General features: G+C 45.7%; 1 protein-coding gene and 2 non-coding genes across 3 annotated transcripts in view; all 3 read right to left on the reverse strand.

The window, feature by feature from the left end:
* Window positions 1–3,110: 3,110 nt before the first annotated feature.
* Trnak-cuu (transfer RNA lysine (anticodon CUU)) lies at window positions 3,111–3,183 on the reverse strand. Its single transcript has one exon. It is a non-coding gene; the product is annotated as a tRNA-Lys (tRNA).
* A 6,183-nt stretch (window positions 3,184–9,366) lies between these two features.
* The window catches only part of LOC126982491 (brain-specific homeobox protein homolog), a 34,320-nt gene continuing 22,395 nt past the window's right edge, over window positions 9,367–21,291 (reverse strand). The window contains exons 2-6 of the mRNA XM_050834551.1: window positions 17,993–18,082; window positions 16,493–16,688; window positions 15,530–15,717; window positions 11,718–12,015; window positions 9,367–11,455 (exon numbers count right to left, since the gene is read on the reverse strand). Coding sequence (XP_050690508.1) covers window positions 11,316–11,455; window positions 11,718–12,015; window positions 15,530–15,717; window positions 16,493–16,688; window positions 17,993–18,082 — 912 coding nt within the window. The 3' untranslated portion in view covers window positions 9,367–11,315. The remainder of the gene's footprint in view (window positions 11,456–11,717; window positions 12,016–15,529; window positions 15,718–16,492; window positions 16,689–17,992; window positions 18,083–21,291) is intronic.
* On the reverse strand, window positions 13,525–13,597 carry Trnak-cuu (transfer RNA lysine (anticodon CUU)). The gene has a single exon. It is a non-coding gene; the product is annotated as a tRNA-Lys (tRNA).

A 21,291-nucleotide genomic window follows, 5' to 3' on the forward strand; every position in this document is an offset into this window, starting at 1 on the left:
TACTCCCTAATTTCTTCTCCTGTCTTCTTCCCTTCCTTTCTCTCAAATTCTCTCCTTTCTATTCCTTTCTCTTCTTATCCAACCTTCCTTCCTTTCTCCTCCCTTTTTCTTTCTGCCTTTTCTTACTGCCTAATTTCTTCTTCCTTTCCCTCAAATTATCTTTTCTATTCCTTTCTCTTCTTGTCCATCCTTCCTTCCTATCTCCTCCCTTTCCCTCCCTCTCCCGACTCCATTTCCCTCTTCTCCCCATCATTACCAGCACCATATTCACCTCTTTCCTATCATCTATATCACATCACCCTCTTCCTTTTCATACTGTCCTCCCTCCCTTTCCTTTCTCCCCTCCTGTCTTCCTTCCTTCTGTCCTCTTTCCGTCTTTCCTATTCTTTTCATTCCTCCGTAAGTAATAGTAAAAAAGATTTGTATTATTTATTTTTTTGTCAACGTTTCGCCTATGCGCCGGTAGACTGTTTTGGTGGGGCCTGGTGGTCGGCCGCAGCCCTTTCTGGCGCAGGCAAGTGTTTATACTGGTGCCATCTTGCTTTGCTAAACATTATAGTGACAAAGAAAAACGGTAGAGATTCAAAAATTTAACTTGAGTGAGGGAGATTTCGTTTAACCCAATTATGAAGTGTTGTTACATTGATCAAGTTCATGTTCATCAATAATAGTAATAATAATAATAATAATAATAATAATAATAATAATAAAAATAAAATAATACCGATAATAAGTCTTCTGTCTATTCTCTTCCTGTCTCTTCCCTCCTTTCTATTAGGTATTAAATAACACGCTGGTAGCCGAACAGATCCAAAAGAAAAAGAATGATCGAACATGTTGTAAGTTGCTGTTGCTGCCGGGCCTGAAACTAATGAGAAGGTTTGAAGTAAAAGTAAGTCAGCAAACGTGTCATCTACTATGGAACAAAAATACATCAAACTCGTCTATTCGTGGTGTAAATTGATATGTGAATGTGTAACAGAAGTATAGTTATGTAGCATCTATTATGTATATCCATTTGTCTGTATATATCTGCTTCTCTCTCTCTCTCTCTCTCTCTCTCTCTCTCTCTCTCTCTCTCTCTTCATTTTATTTCCTTCCCTTCCTCCTTCCATCTCTCCCCTCCCTCCCCTTTTCTCTCCCCTTCTCTAGCTCTCATTTGCTCAATTATATCCTTTTCTCTCTCTCTCTCTCTCTCTCTCTCTCTCTCTCTCTCTCTCTCTCTCTCTCTCTCTCTCTCTCTCTCTCTCTCTCTCTCTCTCTCTCACATTCTCTCATCTTTCGCTATTCCACGCTCGTTCCACATTATCATTCGCCTGCTTTCCCTCCCTCCTCTTCCCTCCTTCACACAACTGCAGGAGGAAGAGGAAGAGGAGCAGGAGGAGGAGGAGGAGGAGGAGGAGGAGGCTGTTTTAGATCAAAGAGGAAGCGCGTTAGACCGTCAACTTGGTGATAATGCATCTGATGAACTCTGTTATTGAGTTAGTCTGCTAATGAATGCACTGCCACCTCTCTCTCTCTCTCTCTCTCTCTCTCTCTCTCTCTCTCTCTCTCTCTCTCTCTCTCTGCGTCTTCTTCCCTATCTGTCTCCTTCCCCCTTTCTTCCAAGTTCACTTCTCTCCATTCCTTTTTCTGTTCGTTCGTGTCCCCTTTCGTATTCTCTCTCTCTCTCTCTCTCTCTCTCTCTCTCTCTCTCTCTCTCTCTCTCTCTCTCTCTCTCTCTCTCTCTCTCTCTCTCTCTCTCTCTCTCTTCTAGTCTATCTTCTATTATCATTTCCTTCCTGTTAGTCTTTCTCTATGTCTCTTTGCCTCTCCTCTTCTTCCCTCTTTGTTAGTTTGCTTCTCTAATTTCGTTTCATCTCTCTTCATCATCTTCGTCACTTTCTTTCCCTCATTTATCTCTCCTTAGTCTTTATTTTTTTTGTAATTTGCTTTTTCGTCTGTCTCTGCTTTCGATTTTTCTCCTCTGTCTCATCACAATCCTCATCATAGTTGTGGTGTATCTCTGTCTCTGTCTCTGTCTTCTGTCTTCCACTGCTCTCCTGTTTTTTTATTTTATTTTTTTATCTTTTTCCATACTTGAGATGTGTCGTAATTAAAGTTGTTATTAGGTTCCTGCACCTGAGAGCAGTTCATTATATCTCTCTCCCTCCCCCCTTCCTCTTCTCCGCCCCTTTCTCTCTCTCTCTCTCTCTCTCTCTCTCTCTCTCTCTCTCTCTCTCTCTCTCTCTCTCTCTCTCTCTCTCTCTCTCTCTCTCTCTCGTCATGCTTACTCATCTTCTTACCTGCAGTAGAAGACAAGCCGCCTATACAACAATATCTAACACAACACTACCTTACAGGCTCTTCAGACGCCCCCTGCCGTCTTGCCCCCTCGGAGATGTAAGCCGTTAGTAATGTGAGTACAGCAGTAGAACTTGACAGATTGTATGACTGAGCGGGGAAGTGGTCGATGGAGTCCAATGTCGGGAAGTGTAGTATCTTGTGTGGAAGCAGGAATGGCGGTTCATATATAGTTATTCCTTAAATGATATTCCCTAATCTAGACGTGAGAGGCATTTAAGAGTCTTAGTGCTCTCTGATCTCCGTCCAAGGGCTCAATGCATTCAGGCTAAGAATCGTGCAAACAAGGTACTGGGGTTCATATCAAGGAGCGTAAGCAATAGAAGCGCTGAAGCCTTTTTCAAACTATATTTAGCAGTATTCAGACCTCATCTCGATTATACGGTTTAGTTCTGGTCTTACTGCAGAATGGATAGAAAGAGAGTCTGGTCAGAGGAGGATGATAAAGATAACTGATGGGTTGAGAAACTTGACATATGAGAATAGACCAAACATTTAAATTTGCATTCTCTAGAAAGGCTAAGGGTGAGAGGAGACTTGATCGAAAATAAATGGATGAAGGGCTTAAATCTAAGGGTGATGTTAATAAGATTCTGGTGGTAGGAGACACGGGTAGGACACGTAGTAATGTGTTTAGTTGGACGAATTCAGATTCAATAAAGAATGAGACATGAATAGGCTTAGCAGTAGAGTGGTGTACAGTGGAACAGGTTTGGCAGCCACGTTGTGAGTGCCAATATGATAAGACAAAACTAGATAACCATCTACGCCCAACGTGGGGCTCGAACCCACGACCCCGAGATTAAGAGTCTCGTGCTCTACCGACTGAGCTAGCCGGGCTACGCTTAGGAGTGGATTAAATAAGTTTATGAATAGGGAGGTTATATTTGTTCAGGTTCACCGGAGCTACCTTCTATAGGCCTGCCTGCCTCCTGCTGCCTCCTTTTGTTCTAATGTTATAATTGAACGGTTACATATAAGTTGACTTTCCACGAGCTGCCAGTGGGTGGATTTAATAAGTCACGGCACCGCTTGTATATTAAAGGGTGCATGAATGTGAGTCTTAAATTAGGTATAACTTTTTTTTTTTCATTTGTTTGGGTTGGAAGTCATGACGCCAAGTGTAAGTTGAAGGTTATTGGAGTAAAAGGTTAGTTATTGGTCGATGGACTTAGATGAGGTACATGATGTGTATATATATAAAATGCGTCGATGTTTGTATGGCGTGGCTTTCCGTCGTGGCGCTGCGTATTACTTAGACTATAGTGTAAACAAACTCGTGACTCGACCTTATGGCATGTTGTTGTGGCTCAAAGTCGTCGAGGCTCTGCGTATTTTAAAGAGTTTATGAGAAAACCAAGCTTTAAATCGGCCCTTTCTATATTTTTTTTATCATCATTGCAAGTCATGGCGTCGCGCATAGTAAGTTAAACATGTGAGAAAATTAAGTTATGAGTGGACCTTTTCAGTATTCTTGTGTTTTCAGTACCTTCCTAGAATGAATATATGGTCTTCCTTTTTTGTGTGATGGTGTAATATTCGTTGCCGCCTCAGCCTTTCCTATGATGCATGCTTTCATTTTTTACCATTCGCAGAAACATGAGAAGTCTCTAAAAACAATTTCGAATAGAATCAAGTCTCGGGAGTCTGGTAATCACTTTAAGGTGTGTTGTTCCATTCCCGTTGGAAAACTCAACCAGTGAGCAGCGAAGGAGCGTTCATGCCCGTCTCGCCACCCTGGGGAGGCGCCTAATGCTCTCTCCTCCCTGAAAGAGCGTTCAGTAAACCGAGAACAGTACCAATAAATACATACAGCAAGCACAACTCTCTCTCTCTCTCTCTCTCTCTCTCTCTCTCTCTCTCTCTCTCATTTGCTCCCTTCCTCTTCAAAACACCACAAAAAGCAATCTTCCCTGCTTGATATATCTCTTTCCACTTCATCCTCCACCTATCTAACCTCCCCTCCTCCCCCCTTCCTCCTCCTCCTCCTCCTCTTCCTCACTCAATTAGTCCCGTCGGTATGGATTTAACACCACTGAGTCCTAATTAGATGGGTCAGGAAGATTTATTATTTTTCTCTTTTTTTCCTTCTCCCTCTTTCGTGTTTTTTTTTCGTATAAGTTACCCACCTACCTAACCTACCTGCTGCCCCCCCTCCCTACCTTCCGCCCCCCCTCCCACCCTCCCTCCCGCTCCCCTTCCCACCCCACTTTTCCTCCCCCCTCTCTTTACTTTGCCTCCTGCTTTTCCCTCTCTCCCCTTTTCCCTCCTTCTTCCTCTTCCTCCTCATCACCTTTTCTCTTTACCCCCTCCCTACCTTCATCTCTCTCTCTCTCTCTCTCTCTCTCTCTCTCTCTCTCTCTCTCTCTCTCTTTACTTCTCCCACCCACCTCCCTTACTCTTTTCCCCTCCTCCTCCTCCTCCTCTTTCTCCTAGACTTTATTTTGAAACGCAGGACTTAGCGCTGGTTGGGAAGGGGTGGGGAGGCGAGTGGAGGGGGGGGGGAAGAGGGGGGACTTCTCTGTTGTCCCCGCCGAGGCCTCATCTCATTACGGGGACCGCCGACTATGAAATGGGAAACGAGTCTAATTATTTATCAGGTTAGACGTAATTTCCCGGGTGCCTGGAGGTGAGTTTTGCGTCCGCTCTCCCCGCGCGGTTACGCCTTCGAGGGAGTGAGTGCGAGAGAGAGTGAGGGAGTCAAAGAGGGAGGGTGAGGGAGAGTAGGCGGGGTCTCGTTGCCAGGAGCCACCCAATCACGCGTGTTCTCCCTCCCTCCCTCTCTCGTCTCGTTGCCATCTCTCTTCCTCCCTTACCTGCCCAAACACACCTGTAAATGAACGTTTCTCTCACCTGTGCCACACCTGAGAGATGCTTCAGGTGTGCTCTCTAACCTGGAATAAAGCTTTCGATGTGGCTGGTGTGTGAGTGTGAGTGCGTGTGTGTTTGATGTGTGGCTGAGTGGTGCGTGTGTTTGGTGGCGTGTGGCAGTTCTGTGGTGGGTGAGGGATGGACAGGAGGGACAGGGGGCGGTAGGGGGGGAGTGGAGTAGGAAGGTGGCAGGGGAGAGCAGAGGAGAGCAGGGGGAGAGAGAAGACAATTGGCATGGGGGGAGGTAGGTATGGACAAGGGGACAGGGGGGGGGTAGGGGTTTAGGGGGGACAGCAGGGGGGTTAGGGGGGGTCAGGGGGGGGGGGCTCCTGAACACCTTGTTTACGCCGGGCCGAGCAAACCACCGCCACTTCTACACAAACATGTCGCTTATTAGATTTAATATCCTCCAATGGGCGCAGGTTATGCCGGGATGATGTTATTACGGGTGAATAGCACCTTTCCTACTTCTTGGCGGGCGAGGGGAGGTAAGGGGGAGGGGGGGGGAGAGGTGGAAGGAGGGTGGAATGAAGGAAGGAAGGGTAAGAAGGAAAGGTGGAAAAATACGTGGTTAGATAGACAGGGGAAGGAAAGGGTAAGGAGGATGAAGGAAGGAAGGATGGGAGATTAAGAAGTAAAGGTGGAGGGAGTGATGGATGGGGGACGTGGGAGGGGTAAGGTGGAAGGAAGGAAGGAAGGAAGTGAAAAAAAGTTAGAAAAGAAACTCGGATGGATAGGTAAACACTGCGATGGGAAGGGGTAAGGAAGGTTGAGGAAGGAAAGAAAGGAAGGAAGGAAACTTAAGAAAGGCTAGATGGATGGATTGATGCGTGGAAGGAGAGAAAGAGGAGTCAGAAGAAGGGAAGGAAGGTAAGAAAAGGTTGGATGGGTTGCTTAATGGCAGGGTGTATAATTTTATTGAGTATATAGCACATTTAGGGCGTTAGGGGAAAGGCTGTTACGCTGAAGGGTGAAGGAAGCGAGGAAGGAAGGAAGGAAGGAAGGAAGGTATCGGAAGGAAAAGAGTGAGGAAAGACGAATGGCAAAGAGTAGATATTGGAAGGAAAAGAAGGAAAGATGGAAGGAAGGAAAGTGGAAAGGAAGGAAGGAAGGAAGGAAAAGAGGAAAGGTATCGGAGGGAAAGAAATGACAGAAAGGCTAGAAGGAAAAAAGTGAGGAAAGACGAATGGAAAAGAGAAGATATTGGAAGGAAAAGAAGGAAAGATGGAAGGAAGGAAAGTGGAAAGGAAGGAAGGAAGGAAGGAAAAGAGGAAAGGTATCGGAGGGAAAGAAATGACAGAAAGGTTTGAAGAAAAAAGTGAGGAAAGAAGAATGGCAAAGAAAAGATATTGGAAGGAAGGAAGGAAAGCGAAAAGAAAGTGAAGAAGAAAGGAAAATAGGAAAGAAAGGATGATAAGAAGGAGAAAACGTGTACAAAGAAGATTATTAATAGCATTGTTGTTGTTGTTGTTGTTAGTAGTTATTATTTTATTATTATTTTTGTTGTTACTATTATTAACGTTCTAATAACCGTTTTAATTAAGCGTTCCAGAGTTTCCGCTTTGCACTTTTTCTCCGTTTCTTTTAATCAGCTTTGAGTCGTGTGTGTGTGTGAGAGAGAGAGAGAGAGAGAGAGAGAGAGAGAGAGAGAGAGAGAGAATGGAGGTCACACAAAAAATAGAAGTGACGCTGTTTTCCCCGCTTGAGTCTCCCCTGAACGGAGGAATTTAATAGCACGGCGGATTAATATTTTTGTCTTAATTTTTTTTTAAGGGGCGGCGGGTGAAGTATATATCCGCGACGAGGGCCTTAGGTCATCCACTCATCCACCTGCCCGTCCCTCCACCAGCCCTGAGCTCCTTATGCCTTCATTCAAAACACTTTATTTTCACGCACATTTTTCCCCCTATTTGACATGCAGGTCGCCCCCAATGCCGCTCCGTAAATCTGGTTTGTTGAAAAAGAAATGATTTGGTCAGTGTGGTGAAATGACGTAAGTGGAGGAGGAGGAGGAGGAGGAGGAGGAGGAGAGTGGAAAGAGAAGTTTTTTTTACAACAAAGGAGGCAGCTCAAGGGCACACAAAAAAAGAAAACAATAATAAAAAAAAAGCCCGCTACTCGCTGCTCCTAAAAAAGAAACTGATGATTGATGGATGTGAATGTGGATAAGTAAGTAGTGGAAAAGATAACCTGGTAAATGAAAGTGGAAGAGGAACTGCATGGTGTGAGATGAGGACAAACAAGATGGTCGGCCACGGGGGGGGGGTGGGAGGGGGTGACTCTGGTTCAGATTCGTGTTGTTGGCTGCGTAATACACGCCTATAATGTTCGGCGGGGCAGGGACTCGAACATGGGTTTGATATCCTGTTGTCAGCCACGGCCCCCGTAAAAAAGAGGTGAATAGTAAAGGCCTTTTTTTAAGAATTTCGATATGGATGATTTGAAGCATTATTTCATATATATTGCCTGTAAAAGTTTATCAAAATAAAACTCTTCAGGCATCTTATAACTTAAGACGATGACTATTTCAGTTAATTTTTACGCATGGCTACAGAACCTTCGATAAGTCAAGTGTCGGAGGCACTTCTCCCCGGCGAGCGAGCACCCCCCCAGAGCCCAGTGACTCAGAGGTGGTGGGACGGTCTTGCGCTGCCCCGTGCGCTTTTTTTTTTTCATCCCTAAAGCTCCCTTTATGGTGTGATTTCACTGCCTCTGGGCGGTTACGTTGACCAGGGACTACAATGCCTCTTGACAGTAAGAAGAGAATATTGAATTCTATATATGGCAGCAGAAGGTACAAGGTTCTGTGAGACTCAGATTCATGTTGCTAGATAACATAATCAGATTGTAGCATCTGTAGTCTTTAAATACTTGTGGTCTATTTTTTTCTAGTAAGAAGTTACAAATCTTATAACATTCACAGTTAAAATAAATATAGCCGCCTTACACAAAAGTGATCTTCCTCTCAGAAACATTTTTTTATCTATGTATTTATCTATCTATTTTTTGTTTTTGTCTTTTGTTTGACATGTGTTTGAGGCATCAATAGGCGGTGCTGGCACAGACAAAACCAAAGGGTGCCACCAACGTCCCTGTTCTAGTGTGTGGCGGCGTGTGGAAAGGGAATGGCATGTCGCTTCAACTTATCTTTGCATAGTTTTATTCTATGTATAGATGGCATACTCTTTGTGTAGTGGAAAGAGGCAGTTTTTGAATGCATCATAAACACACACACACACACACACACACACACACACACACACACACACACACACACACACACACACAGAAGGGGGCAGATTAATACTCGGTTTCAGCAACATCAGTTCATTGTTTATTCTTATCGCAAAGAAAAGGAGATAACACGAATTATGTACATTATGTATACGTACACACACACACACACACACACACACACACACACACACACACACACACACACGGAAAAAAAGGGAAGAGAGGCGAAACGGCGATTGAATCTTGTATTGGTAAAGGTAATGATGATGCTGATGATGATGATAGTGATGATGATTTTGGTGGCTGGCAAAGTTAGAATCATCAAGAATGTTGGTTGTCATGATGATTGGTGGTGGTGACAAAAATGGTGATGATGGTGATGATGATGATTAGCCGTTATGTTGGTGATGTTGTTGGTCTTTTCGGTTATGGTCGTGACGATGGCGAGGATGTTGTGTATGTTGGTGGTTGTGATGGTGAAGGTGATAATGGTGGTGGAGGGGATGACGATGGTGATGGAGGTGGTGGTGATGAAGGCGCACAAAAGTTGTATTGATTAGCATGATGAAAATGATGAGGACCAGAATGATAGTGATGATAATGATGATAATAATTATACGGCTAATGATGAACGGAATGGATAGTGTTGCTGGTGTTGGGAGATGATGGTGATGATGGTGATGATGATGATAGTGATGCTGTTGATGATAGTGATGACGATGAATGATGAATGGTGACAAAATGGCGTTATTAATCCTCTGTGACCATGATGAGAGAGAGAGAGAGAGAGAGAGAGAGAGAGAGAGAGAGAGAGAGAGAGAGAGAGAGAGAGAGAGCAGGTTGGCGGAGGGAGGGGGGGGGCTTCTTTTTTGGGGTGGACAAACACTCCCTTCCCCCGTCCCCCCTCCACCCCCCCTCCACACACAACAATGTAGTAATGATCCACGCCAACATTTTATTCTGTGGCCATTTTTCAAGCGTGTGTATAATCCTCTCGTCCTGATTACAACAGACTAACAAAGAGTAAGAAAAATAATAGTAAAAAGAGGTTATGCGGCGCTAAAAATGCCTTTGGCTGCTCTACTGTTGTTAAGAACCTTTGCTAAATGAACGTCTGATGATGATGATGATGATAGTAATGATAATGACAATAATAATGATGATAATGATAATGATAACAATAAGGAAAATAATAATATCTAATTATTAAAAACAATATCAATTATGACTGAGAAATAGATAATTTTAGAAACAATACTATACAAACATAATATTGATAATTATGATAGATAGTAGTTAATCACCGTAATAATAAAAACGTTCTTCCAGATCGAGCGAAACAGACAGAGAGAAAATAATAAAGCACTGCGTCTTGATCCTCCCTGTTGGAAGCGTTCAAGTCTTAATAATGAGGAAAGGAGGAAATGAAAGAATAAAGATTAACCCTTGCATCAGGTATTTGGATAGCTTAAGGGTGACCTAGAGTAAAAAGTTTTGTGCTGCGGGGCCGCGGGGTGGGTGGGTGGGGGGTGGAGGCGTGTAGTTAGCAGGTTCGAAAGAGCAGCTAGCATGAAGACATCGATAGACGATAGAAATTAAGAGATACAACATTGCGGCGGCTTTCAAAAGGACTTTCAGTGAGAGGAAAGTTGGTGAGGCGGAAAAAAACTTGACTAATAAAAGCTTCTTGTGGAAATTTAAGAGAGATCACTAATTGACGCCGCACAGACAGACAGCATCACGCACACAACATTCACAAGTCGCTGTTTGTATAGAAAGACGAAAGGACCAAAGGAAGGGAGGAAGCAAGGGAGGAAACGAAAAAAATATAAAGAAAGGGAGGTAGGAAGCAAGCAAGGAAGGAATAATTATAGGACAACAAAATAATGTGAATAAGGAACAATTGTCTCGCTTTGTACAATATCTCGCCCATGTTTACTTGTGGTGCTGACTAGATTGCTGAAGGGATGGATGGGGGTAAAGGAGGAAGGGATGGACAGGGATAGGGATGAAAGGGCTTCGGCAGGGTAGGAGAGAGAGAGGGACACACACACACACACACACACACACACACACACACACACACACACACACACACACACACATTTCCCTGATATCTCTACGTACAGGTATCATAGACTATTGAGTTATATGTATAGTTAGTTTATAAAATTCGTTCATCATTAACAAAAATGGCGACGGAAAGAAACCTAACGGGGACTAGACTCGCAAGACCAGACTCTGAACTGACGGACTAGAGACTACAGACTAGAATGGACTGGAAACCTCGAGCAAAGGGACCGGGGGGAGAGTCCACGGACCTTTGTTTTATACTCCGACCCAGGGAGGGAGTCACACGATATATAGATAGATAGATAGAAAGATAGATTAGAAAGATAAAGATAGATAGTGAGAGTATTTACCATATCCATATTCTCATGAAACCTCAGAGTAAGTTGTAGATAGAGAGATAGAAGGGGAAAGATAAATTAAATAGATAGATAGAGATAGAAGAAGAGCATTTATCATATCCACAATTCTCATGAAACCTCAGAACACGTGGAAATTCCTTAAAACACGACGTGAAATCCTTAAGCATACAACTGTTAGGGAGAGAGATGGCGAGGGAGAGGGACCGAGAGGGAGAGGAAGAGAAAGGAGGAGGGGGTGCGTAACATCACTAAGGGAGAGGGAATGGGAGAAATGGAAGAGGAGAGAGGGGAGAGTGACTCAGGAACAAGTAGACTCAGGTGAGAAAGGTGGAGGGGAGGTAAGTAAGGTAAAGTTAATTAAGAAAGGCAGACTGGTTGGGTGAGGGTCAGGTTAGGTTAAGTTAGGTTAGGTTAGTCGGTGGATGAGTGGGCCTAGTGGGCGGCCTGTGGGTGTGGGCGGGCGCCGTGGGTGTGTCGCAGGTCAGCGGGCACCCCCACTATGTCGATCTCGTCCTCGTACTCGGAGTGGGAGAGGTCGCTGTCTCGCGGGAGGGGCGTGCCTGGCGACGGGGCTGGGAGAGAGGGAGACAGGGAGAGAGCGAGTTAGTGAAGGAAAATATAGGAAATAATAGAAGGAAAGTGTTGGTTAGGATGTGTGTGTGTGTGTGTGTGTGTGTGTGTGTGTGTGTGTGTGTGTGTGTGTGTGTGTGCGTGTGTGTGTGTGTGTTGAAAAGATAAGAAAATGGAAGTGCTTTATAAGTATATACACCACCATCTACAACAACAACAACAGCGACAGATAACCCCAACATAACATTCACACCTGCCGCTCACCTGTGTCGAGGGGGGAGCCGGGGTGGGGGTGGTGCAGGTGGTGGGGGGCGTTGTGGTGGGGGTGCTCCATCTGACTGGATCCCCCCACCAGGTGACTCCCCCTCCCCTCCCTGTCCCCGCCACTACTACTGGATGAGGAGGAGGAGGACGAGGAGGAGGAGGAGGAAGAGGAGGCTGCGGCGGCGGTGGTGGTGGTGGAGGAGGCGGCGGCGGAGGTGGTGGTGGAGGCCTTGTCGTCCGTGTGTTTCCGAAGCTGCTTCTTGTGCTTCATGCGGCGATTCTGGAACCACGTCTTGACCTGGGGAGGGGCGCAGGAGGGTCAGCGGTGGCCGGTCATAATCCTCGCGTGGACATATCCCTCTCCTACCTTCTGAACCTTTTCCCCTACAGATACTTTTCCCCCTGACAAATTCCCTCTGGTCATATTCCCCCCATGGACATTTTTACCTGTCCAGACTCTTTCCCCCCTGATATATTCCCCTTGGACATTTTCCCCTCCAGACACTGTTCCCCTCTCCCTCATTTTTCCATATAACAAGAGCGAAAGTTAGCTCGCCACAACGAATTTTTACATGGATACATTGGTGAACATGTAATAAAAAGCATGTTGGTTCATAACGAGGCTGCCTGCTTTAGTGATTTGGTTTATTCTCCCGGTACTTTTTGTTACGTGAAGAACATCGTCACCTTCGTAAACAAACCGCCATTATTTTCTACTTTTCAGGAAATCAGAAAAGAACTGTCATTATCTTATTTGGCTTAAGATTTAGTCAGAAACGAAAAGGCCAATTCTAGAACACTCAAACCCTGAATGACGAAGGCAACTACACAAAAATAGCAGTCGCATGTTAAAAAAATGATGTAGAGAAAAACCTTGAAATCGCTGAAAAATGACGATTATTTTATGAAGATGACGACATGTTACAGGATTTCCTCTGCCTAAGTACAGGAACGTCCATTTCACTTCTGTCGCTCGTAATATACGCCAATGTTACTTTTTTAACGAATCGTTGGCGATTGCACTTATCTTTCCTTCAGGAAGTTTGTACCAGTGAAGAATTACCGGAGTTGAGAAAATTTCTGGTAATGTCTGACCTTCCTTAAATGAGCAGACCATCATTTTTTTTTACTGTTTCAAGTCTACTCAGAAAACACGGAATATTTGGCATTAAGAAGGGGGAGGAAGAGTGAATGAAGGAGGATGTAAAGGGAACTAGGAATGCATCGAAGGTGTCGCGAAAGAAAAGGATGAGCAGGAGGGGGACGAGAAAGAGAAAGACACTTAATGAAAAGATGAAAATAAACAGTAGAAATGAAAGAGTGATATAGCGGAACATGGGAAGAAGAGGAGGAGGAGGAGGAGGAGGAGGAGGAGGAGGAGGAGGAGGAGGAGGAGGAAAAGTCAAGGTGAAGCTGCCTGAAGGAGTAAAGCAGGATGATGCGGAAGGAACTTGATGAGGAAGACAAGGAAACAAGAGGATTAGGAAGAGTAAGACGATGACCTGGAGGGGGAGGAGGAGGAGGAGGAGGAGGAGGAGGAGGAGGAGGAGTATAAGAAGATCGAGAGGGAAAAAGTGTAAAAAGAAAACAGAGAATAATGACGACACAGGGAGAGAGAGAGAGAGAGAGGGAGAGAGAGAGAACACACTTGTGCTTCTTTGTCTCTCAGGCCTTTTTTTTTTTCCTGTTGGATAAATTTAGATTCAACAAAGACACAGGTAATACTTGGTTCACTAATAGAATGGTGATGAGTGGATCCGGTTTGGCAGTCGTGTAGTGAGTGCCAGTACAATATATAAAAATCGACCGCCCAACGTGGGGCTCGAACCCACGACCCCGAGATTAAGAGTCTCGTGCTCTACCGACTGAGCTAGCCGGGCTACGCAAGATTAAGGGCTAGACAAGTTTATATTTAGCGAGGCTAGGTTGGGTTAGGGTAACAAACTCCTCATGTAAACTCCTATGTTCACTCCGTCACTTTTTTATTTTTTTATCACATCTGTTTGTTTTTCTGTAATTCCGTTTATTCCCCTTAACTTTACTGTATATCTGTTCGTTTGTCTTTCTTTCCGTCCGTCAGTCTGTCGTTAACCTTAACTATGATACCATACCTCCGTTATTTTTTGCCTTTTTCCTCTACTACTTAAGTGCGTCATTGCCTCTTAAGATATGTTTATCATTCTCCGTCTCTCTCAAGCCGCAACAGCCTCTTGTCCGTTCCTCGGCACTTTTCCTTTCATCACTTGACTGTCTTTGTGCCTATTTCACTTATTTCTCTGCATTGCTTGTCCGTCTCAAACCTTTCCCGTCTGTCTCCTTATCTTTCACCATTTGACAAACTTTCCTATCTGTCTCTATCTATCCATGCCATCCATCATAGACTTCTTCCATCGGCCTCCCTGTCTCTGTGTATCTATCCTATACATATCCCATTTGTTTCTTTGCCCGTTCTTTCTCCCTTGAACCTGTGTAGTACCTGTTTGTCCAGCTGTCTCCTTTTTGTCCGTTATCCTACCTCATCAGTCCTCGGCCAAACCTCCTCCTCCCGCCCGTCTTTTCCTACCTGTCCATCCCGCCAAGACTTTCCTTCCCATCCCATCCCTCTTTGTCTGCCTGTCCCTCCCCTCAAACAAGATCAACACCACCCTATCATCGAAGGGTGATGGCGAGGGGATGGGAAATTAGAGGGAAGGCAAATAGGGTGAGAGGGAGCAAAACAGCGGGTTTATAGGGGGAGGAAGGGTGAGTGGGTGGGTGGATGGGTTAGTGTGTGTTTTGGGGATGCGAAGCGAAGAAAATAGGAGGAAGAGAGTGAAAGAAAGCAAGGTTGAAAAAGAGAGAAAAATAAAGAAGTGAAGGTTATGATAGAGAAGGAAAATAGTTGTGAAGATGGAAACAATGGGAGGTATATGATAAGATAGGAGTGAGACAGACAGACAGACAGACAGACGGACGTTTAAACAGACAGGCATGTATTATCTTCGTCCTCCTCCAAGTGAAATACAATATGGTTTGAACCTTATCGAAGTGAATAAGAGATATGACACAGCCTTCTAAAAACAGCTGGAATGATAATGATACGAACAGTAGTACAGATAATAATAATAATAATAATAATAATAATAATAATAATAATAATAATAATAATAATAATAATAATAATAATAATAATAATAGTAATAACAAGAATATCAGGTTTTGTTGTGATCACGAATCTTCATGTCTCGCAAGGCTTACACATTTTTCTGGCAACAATGATCGCTTCAAAAATAACTTCGTCCGGGTGCACTTCTAGTCAGGCGGGGTGGGTGGGTGGGGGACGACGTGACATCAGACCAAGAAAAACAACCCTAAATGACGATACACCTGTCCTCTGCCAAGCTGCCGAGGGTAACTGAGGATGACTGTAGGGCTCTGTATATAGGGTGCATGCAGGCTGTCTGATCCCCATTCATATTGAGCTTAATATGAATGAAACAAGGGAAGATTTACAAGGGTAGTCTGGTTCTTTTGCCATAATAGTCACTCTTGAACCGCCACTATTATGGAAAGAAAAAGAGTTACGTAGGTAGTCTGCAAACAAGAAAAACGAGGAAAGATTTATAAGGGTAGTCTGGAGAGAGAGAGAGAGAGAGAGTTCTTATGAGGGTTAGGGTAGGTTAGGGTAGGTTGGGTAGGTTAGAGTAAGTTATAGGGTAGGTTAGGGGTCAGATTAGGGTACGTTAATGTAGGTTAGGAGGTTACATTCGGGTAGGATAGGATACATTTTGTTAGGTTAGGTAATGATGTAGATAAAAGATGAACCTGCCTACCTGCGTCTCTGAGAGGTTGAGGGAGGTGGCCAGCTCGACCCGCTCCGGCGTGGAGAGATAGCGCTGCGCTGCGAACCGCTTCTCGAGGCCGCCCAGCTGGTGGTCGCTGAACACCGTGCGCGCCTTCCGCCGGCGGCAGGCCTTCAGCGCGCCCTCGCCGCCCCCGAACAACCCGCCGAAGCCCAGACCTGCGGGGAGGAGGGGAAGACGGGGGTGAGGGGAGAAGGGGGAGGGGGTAAGAGGGTTGAGAGGTGGGCAGGGATTGATAGAGGTAATGAAAGGCAGGGAATGAGAGGGATTGAAAGGATAATGATGGTGATGAGAGAGAGAGAGACACGGACAAATACCTTACTTACCCAACCCACCCCTATCCTCCCCTTCCTCTCTCCTAACTATCTCCCTTTTCCCTTCCCTCCCCTCACTCCGTTCTTACCTCCTCCTTCCCTCCCTGCTCCCCAGTTAGCCTCTGCTCCCTCGCTACCCCGTTCCTAGCCCTCTTCTCCCCTTCCCATCACCCTTACCCCTTCTTTCCCTTCATCATTTCTACCCCCTTCCTCTCTTCTCGCCTCTACACCATTTCTCTTTTATTTTTTTTCTCTCCTCATGCTCTTCTTCCTTCTTTCCCCTTTTCTTCCCCCCTTCATCCACTCTTTCCCCTTCTCTTCATAATATCTTCATCTCCCTCTCACCGTCTCTCCCTCTCCTTGCTTTCCTCCCTGTCTCCTCAACTATACTCCCTCATTCACTTCCTCCCCCACTCTTTCTCATCAATTCTTCCCTTTCTTTTCGTCGCCTTTCCCTCACCCCCCCCCCTTGCTCCCCTCCCTTCCACTCCTTGCCCTACTCTTTCTCTTAGAATTTACTCCACTCCCACTCATCGTCTGTCCCTTTCTTTTGTTCCCCTTCTCCCTTCACATCCACTCCCTCCTTTTCCCTCTCCCCATTTTCCTTTCCCCTTCTCACCTGCGCCTGGGAACAAGAAGTGGGTCTCGGGCTTGTGCAGGTAAGGGTGGGGGTGTAGGTAGGCGGCGGCGGCGGCAGCAGCGGCGGCGGCTGTGGAGGGCAGGACTCCGGCGGCAGCGGCTGCGGCGGCGGCGTAGGACTCACTGAAGGACGCGCGCACCATGGAGGAGCTCACGGTGGTCAGGTCACGCGAGGTCTGGGAGGCAGGGAAGGTAAAGTCAAGTTAGGTTAGGTTTGAGTAGAGTCAGGAACGGTTAGGAAAGGTCATGTTTGGTAGGGTTGAGTCAGGTTAGTTTGTGAAAGGTCGGGTTAGGGGAGATTAGGTCAGGAAAGGCTTGGTTAGATTAGATAAAGAAAGGGAAGAGAGGGGATGCTGGGGAGAAAAGGAAGGAAATTATAGAGGAGTGAAAGAAGGGAGGAAGGAAGATAGGGATAGCTGGGAAGGAAGGGAAGGAAGGTAAAGAAAGATGAAGGGAAAAGAAGGGAAGGGAGGCATAGTTGACGAGGAAGGAAAATAAATTGTTGAAGGAAGGGAGGAGGGAGGGTAGGGATAGGTGGGGAGGAAGGGAAGGGAGGCAAAGATAGGTGAAGGGAGAAGAAGGAAAGGGAGGTATAGCTGACGAGGAAGGAAAGGAAATTGTTGAAGAGTGAAGGAAGGGAGGAAGGAAAGTAGGGATACGTGGGAAGGAAGGGAAAGAAGATAAAAAAAGGATAGAGGAATACAGAAGGGAGGTGAGGTGATAGCTAAGGAGGTAGGAAAGGAAGGCAGAGAGGGGAAGAGAGGAAGGAGGGATGGGAGGGGATGTTAGGTTAGATTAGGGTCGGCAAGGTTGGGATAGTTCATGTATAGGTGATGTAAGGCCGGGGTATTGTTTACATTTGGTTGAAAAGTCACCGATTATTATTTTGTTACCTGTTGTAATGTTAAGAACCCCCCCCCCCCCCCACACACACACACTAAGTACGGGGAGCGTCTTGCTGAAAGGAGATCTCAAAATTATGGCCGGAGGTGTTATGGATGTTTTTGTTCCTGGTCGTGACATAACTATTTGTGGTGACGTTATTGAATATCAGTTTGTGTAGTTTAACATTACCGAGGACTTTTTAATTGGTCTTGCCTTTCATACGAGTTTATTCTTTTTTTTTTTTGTTTATTTATGTATTTATTTATTTGATTCATTTATTGATTTTCTTTATATTTATTTATTTGTCAATTTATATGTTTATCTCTACCAATGAATATCAGTGATCGTGTGTTGAGTTCCTATTATCTCACGAAAAGTAAAGAAGTATGAAGGGTATGAATAAATGTGTGTGTGTGTGTGTGTGTGTGTGTGTGTGTGTGTGTGTGTGTGTGTGTGTGTGTGTGTTGACATTATTTTCGAGGTGTAGAAGGAAGGGGAAGAGGTGAACGGAAGAGGTGGAAAGCGTCTTCTCTTCTTCTGTCCCCTCTTCCTCTTCCCCTACCGTGTGTGTGTGTGTGTGTGTGTGTGTGCTCACCACGGGGTACAGCTGCGGGTTGAGTCTCATCCAAGGGCTGTCCTCACTGCTGCCTTCCTCTGCGCCTCCCTCAGTCCGCCCACACCCGCGCTGCAACGACGGGAAGGAAACCATGAATGTAGGTCTCTCTCTCTCTCTCTCTCTCTCTCTCTCTCTCTCTCTCTCTCTCATTGTTCCTCGAAAGATAATAACGCAGCGGCTTCGTTTTCTTTGGCATCACAGAAAATGAGGCGGGGGGGAGGGTGACTACTTGACATGAAGAAGAGGAGGAGGGGGAGGACGAGGAGGACGAGGAGGAGGAGGAGGAGGCGAAGGGGAGGAAGAAGAGGGGGGAGTTACTTCTCTATCTCCACTCACACTTGACATGTTGAAGAGGGGAGAAGGGGAAGGGAAGAGGAGGAGGAGGAGGAGGAGGAGGAAAGGGGGGGCGGCTCCTCTGTCTTAACTCCCACGGTCTTCTTCTTCCACTTCTTCCTCATCTCTGTCATTTTGCTCCTCCTCCTCCTCCTCCTCCTCCTCCTCCCCCTCTTTTTATTCTCCAAGCTCCTGATAATTACATAGACGTCAATTAACCTAGGATTATTACTCACTATTGTGGGGGGGAGGAGGATGGGGAGGGGAGAGGGGGGAGAGAGGGGAGGGGAGGAGGAAGGGCGAAGAGGGGGGAAGGGAGCAGCGTGGGAGCTGTTTGTCTGTTATTACGCACTTTCTCCTCCTCTTCTTCCTCTTCTGTTTTTCTCCTCTTCATCCTCCTCGTCCTCCTCGTGTTTAATTTGCCTCTCATTCATTATTCTCTATCATTCGTCACCTTGTCCTCCTCTTCCTTGTCTTTCGTCTCCATATTGTTCTCTTCTTCCTCCACCTCTTTGCTCTCCTTTTGTTCTGCTTGTATTCCCGTCCGTCTTGACCTTCGTTGCTGCCTCCTCCTCCTCCTCCTTTGAAATGGGACTAAAATCTCTATATTTCGAGATTTGCCGCTGAGAAATGTTGGTGGACAAGCTCTCACGATGGTGGATTGCGAAATCATACAAATAGACCTTGAAGTGAAGTGGTCGGAAGAGTGGCTAATATCCTTCAATCTCGATAAGTGTAAAGTCATGCAGTTTGGTTCTATTTACAACATGCATGGAAAATCCTTACAGGCCTTGCATTTAGGAATCGAATTTTGGGGTTAATGTCAGCGATGCCTTGAAATATGAAAAAAAGAAAACACTGAGTCTGCCTGTAAAAACGAGAATACCATGCTGAAGCTCACAGCGAGGAACCTTGAATGTAAGACACCGGAGGTAATTCGGTACCACCTTCGTCTATGTCGTTGGTTAGACCTCACCTGGAATAAGAGGCAAAGTTCTGGGAAAAGATACCATCGTTAATAGTCATATGAAGAACTACACAAGCGACTTCCTGTTCGTGTTCTTCATGTAGCAAAAGAGACAACTACGAGGGTATTTGATACAAGTCTTCAAATACCTAGACAGATTCAGTTTAGAAATTGCAGACCCGAGGCAGTCTAGTTACAAACAGGCTTTCTGTGGCCTGCTCTTCCGTGTGTCCATGTTTTCTCCTTCATTGTTGTGTTCGCTGAGTCGGCGTCGCCCTTCTTCCATTGTTAAGTTGGTGACCTCCTCGTCTGCCCCGACACAACACGCCGTGACGTCACAACGATATTCCCGTGTGTCACTAAATAGCTCGGGAACCCTTAAGACTTTTTGCGGGCTTCTTTATTGTTCTTTTTTTTATGCTCCTGCTGTTTATTTATGTTTATCATTTCACTATACTGTTCTATATATTCATGCTGTTTGTTATTCTCACGGATTTACTATAAACGTTTTATTTTCTGATTTGTTCTTTGTTTATTTTCTTATGGATTTTAGTGCGCCTTTTTATCTTGCGAAAGAAAAGATTAGCTGAAGGTTTAATGTGTGTGTGTGTGTGTGTGTGTGTGTGTGTACTCTATTCTGGATTATTGTTACAACATATTTCGGGGACTGAGCATCCACAACAGAGAGAGAGAGAGAGAGAGAGAGAGAGAGAGAGAGAGAGAGAGAGAGAGAGAGAGAGAGAGAGAGAGAGAGAGTCACCCCCTACCCCCTTCCCTCACCCTCCCGACCATGGACCCGACACACGTGGGCACATCAGAACGTGACAATAAAAACAGAACACAGCGGCGCCCTTCTACTTAGCACACAAACACTCATTGGGGAAGACAGGCGGGAGGAGGAGGAGGAGGAGGAGGAGGAGGAGGCATGGGTGGAGGGGGGAAGGCCAAGAGAAAAGCGGAGGTGAGAGAGGGAGGAGGGGGAGGGAGGGGAGTGAGAAGAGAGAGAGGGGGAGAGATGAATCCCTGGGGAGGCAACCTGAGCCTAAATCAATGCCTGGGAGGAACCATTGGGAGAGGGAGGGGAGAGGAGGTGAGGGTAAGGGTGTCCGAGGGGTGATGGGAGAGAGGGGAGGAGGTGTCTTCAGGGTTAGGGGTAAGGGGGAGGGGAAGGGATGTCTTGGGGGTGAGGGGTCTAGGGGCGGGAGGAAGGGGAGGGGGAGAGGGTAAAGGCCGCGCATCTCCACCTAATTGAGAGCGTAACGATTAGCTTCCTCGTGTTTACTCTGGTAATTAACAAGGCGTTGGGGCCGGGTAATTACGGGGCGAGTAGCGCGTCTCACGTCTCATTAGAGGAGGGGGAGGAGGAGGAGGAGGAGATAAAACATGGAAGATTAAGTAACAGAAGCTTGTCAGTATAAATCGAGGCCAACCCTTCCACTGAGCAGCAGAACAGATAAAGAATACTTCGTGGACGTGCGTGGGGCATCGTTCAAATAATCTCTCGCATGGAAGTTTAAGTGAGTTTTAGATTTTTCCATTAGCCATGTCAATAAGAAGTTCGTGCTAATGACGAATGACTGAAGTAAAAAAAGAATTCCAGCCAATGTTGTTGCTAAATGGCCTCGCTTGACTCGGCACACCGTTCTTCCTGGTTATCGGGTTTGTTCGGAGAGAAAAAAACTTGGATTATTTTCATTATTGAACATCGTCTGCCAGCACTTGAATACCTGTGCCATAATTCCCAATGCATAATCGCCGTTTTTCCAGCGTGAAGAGGTGGAGTATCTTCGGTCGTGCTCCGTGCGGGTGTGCCCTCAACGAAGATATGTTTCGTGGCGCGTGGTTGTGCTATTCCTCGGAGAAACTTCATGTGCTGATAAATATGGCACCCGAGCTACATTGTGTATTTTGCCAGGTGATGTCTCGCCAACGAGTTATAAAAGGATAACACTAATCCCTGTTTTTAATACTCAGAACT

This window comes from Eriocheir sinensis, chromosome 51 (assembly GCF_024679095.1).
Source record: "Eriocheir sinensis breed Jianghai 21 chromosome 51, ASM2467909v1, whole genome shotgun sequence".
Taxonomy (NCBI): domain Eukaryota; kingdom Metazoa; phylum Arthropoda; class Malacostraca; order Decapoda; family Varunidae; genus Eriocheir; species Eriocheir sinensis.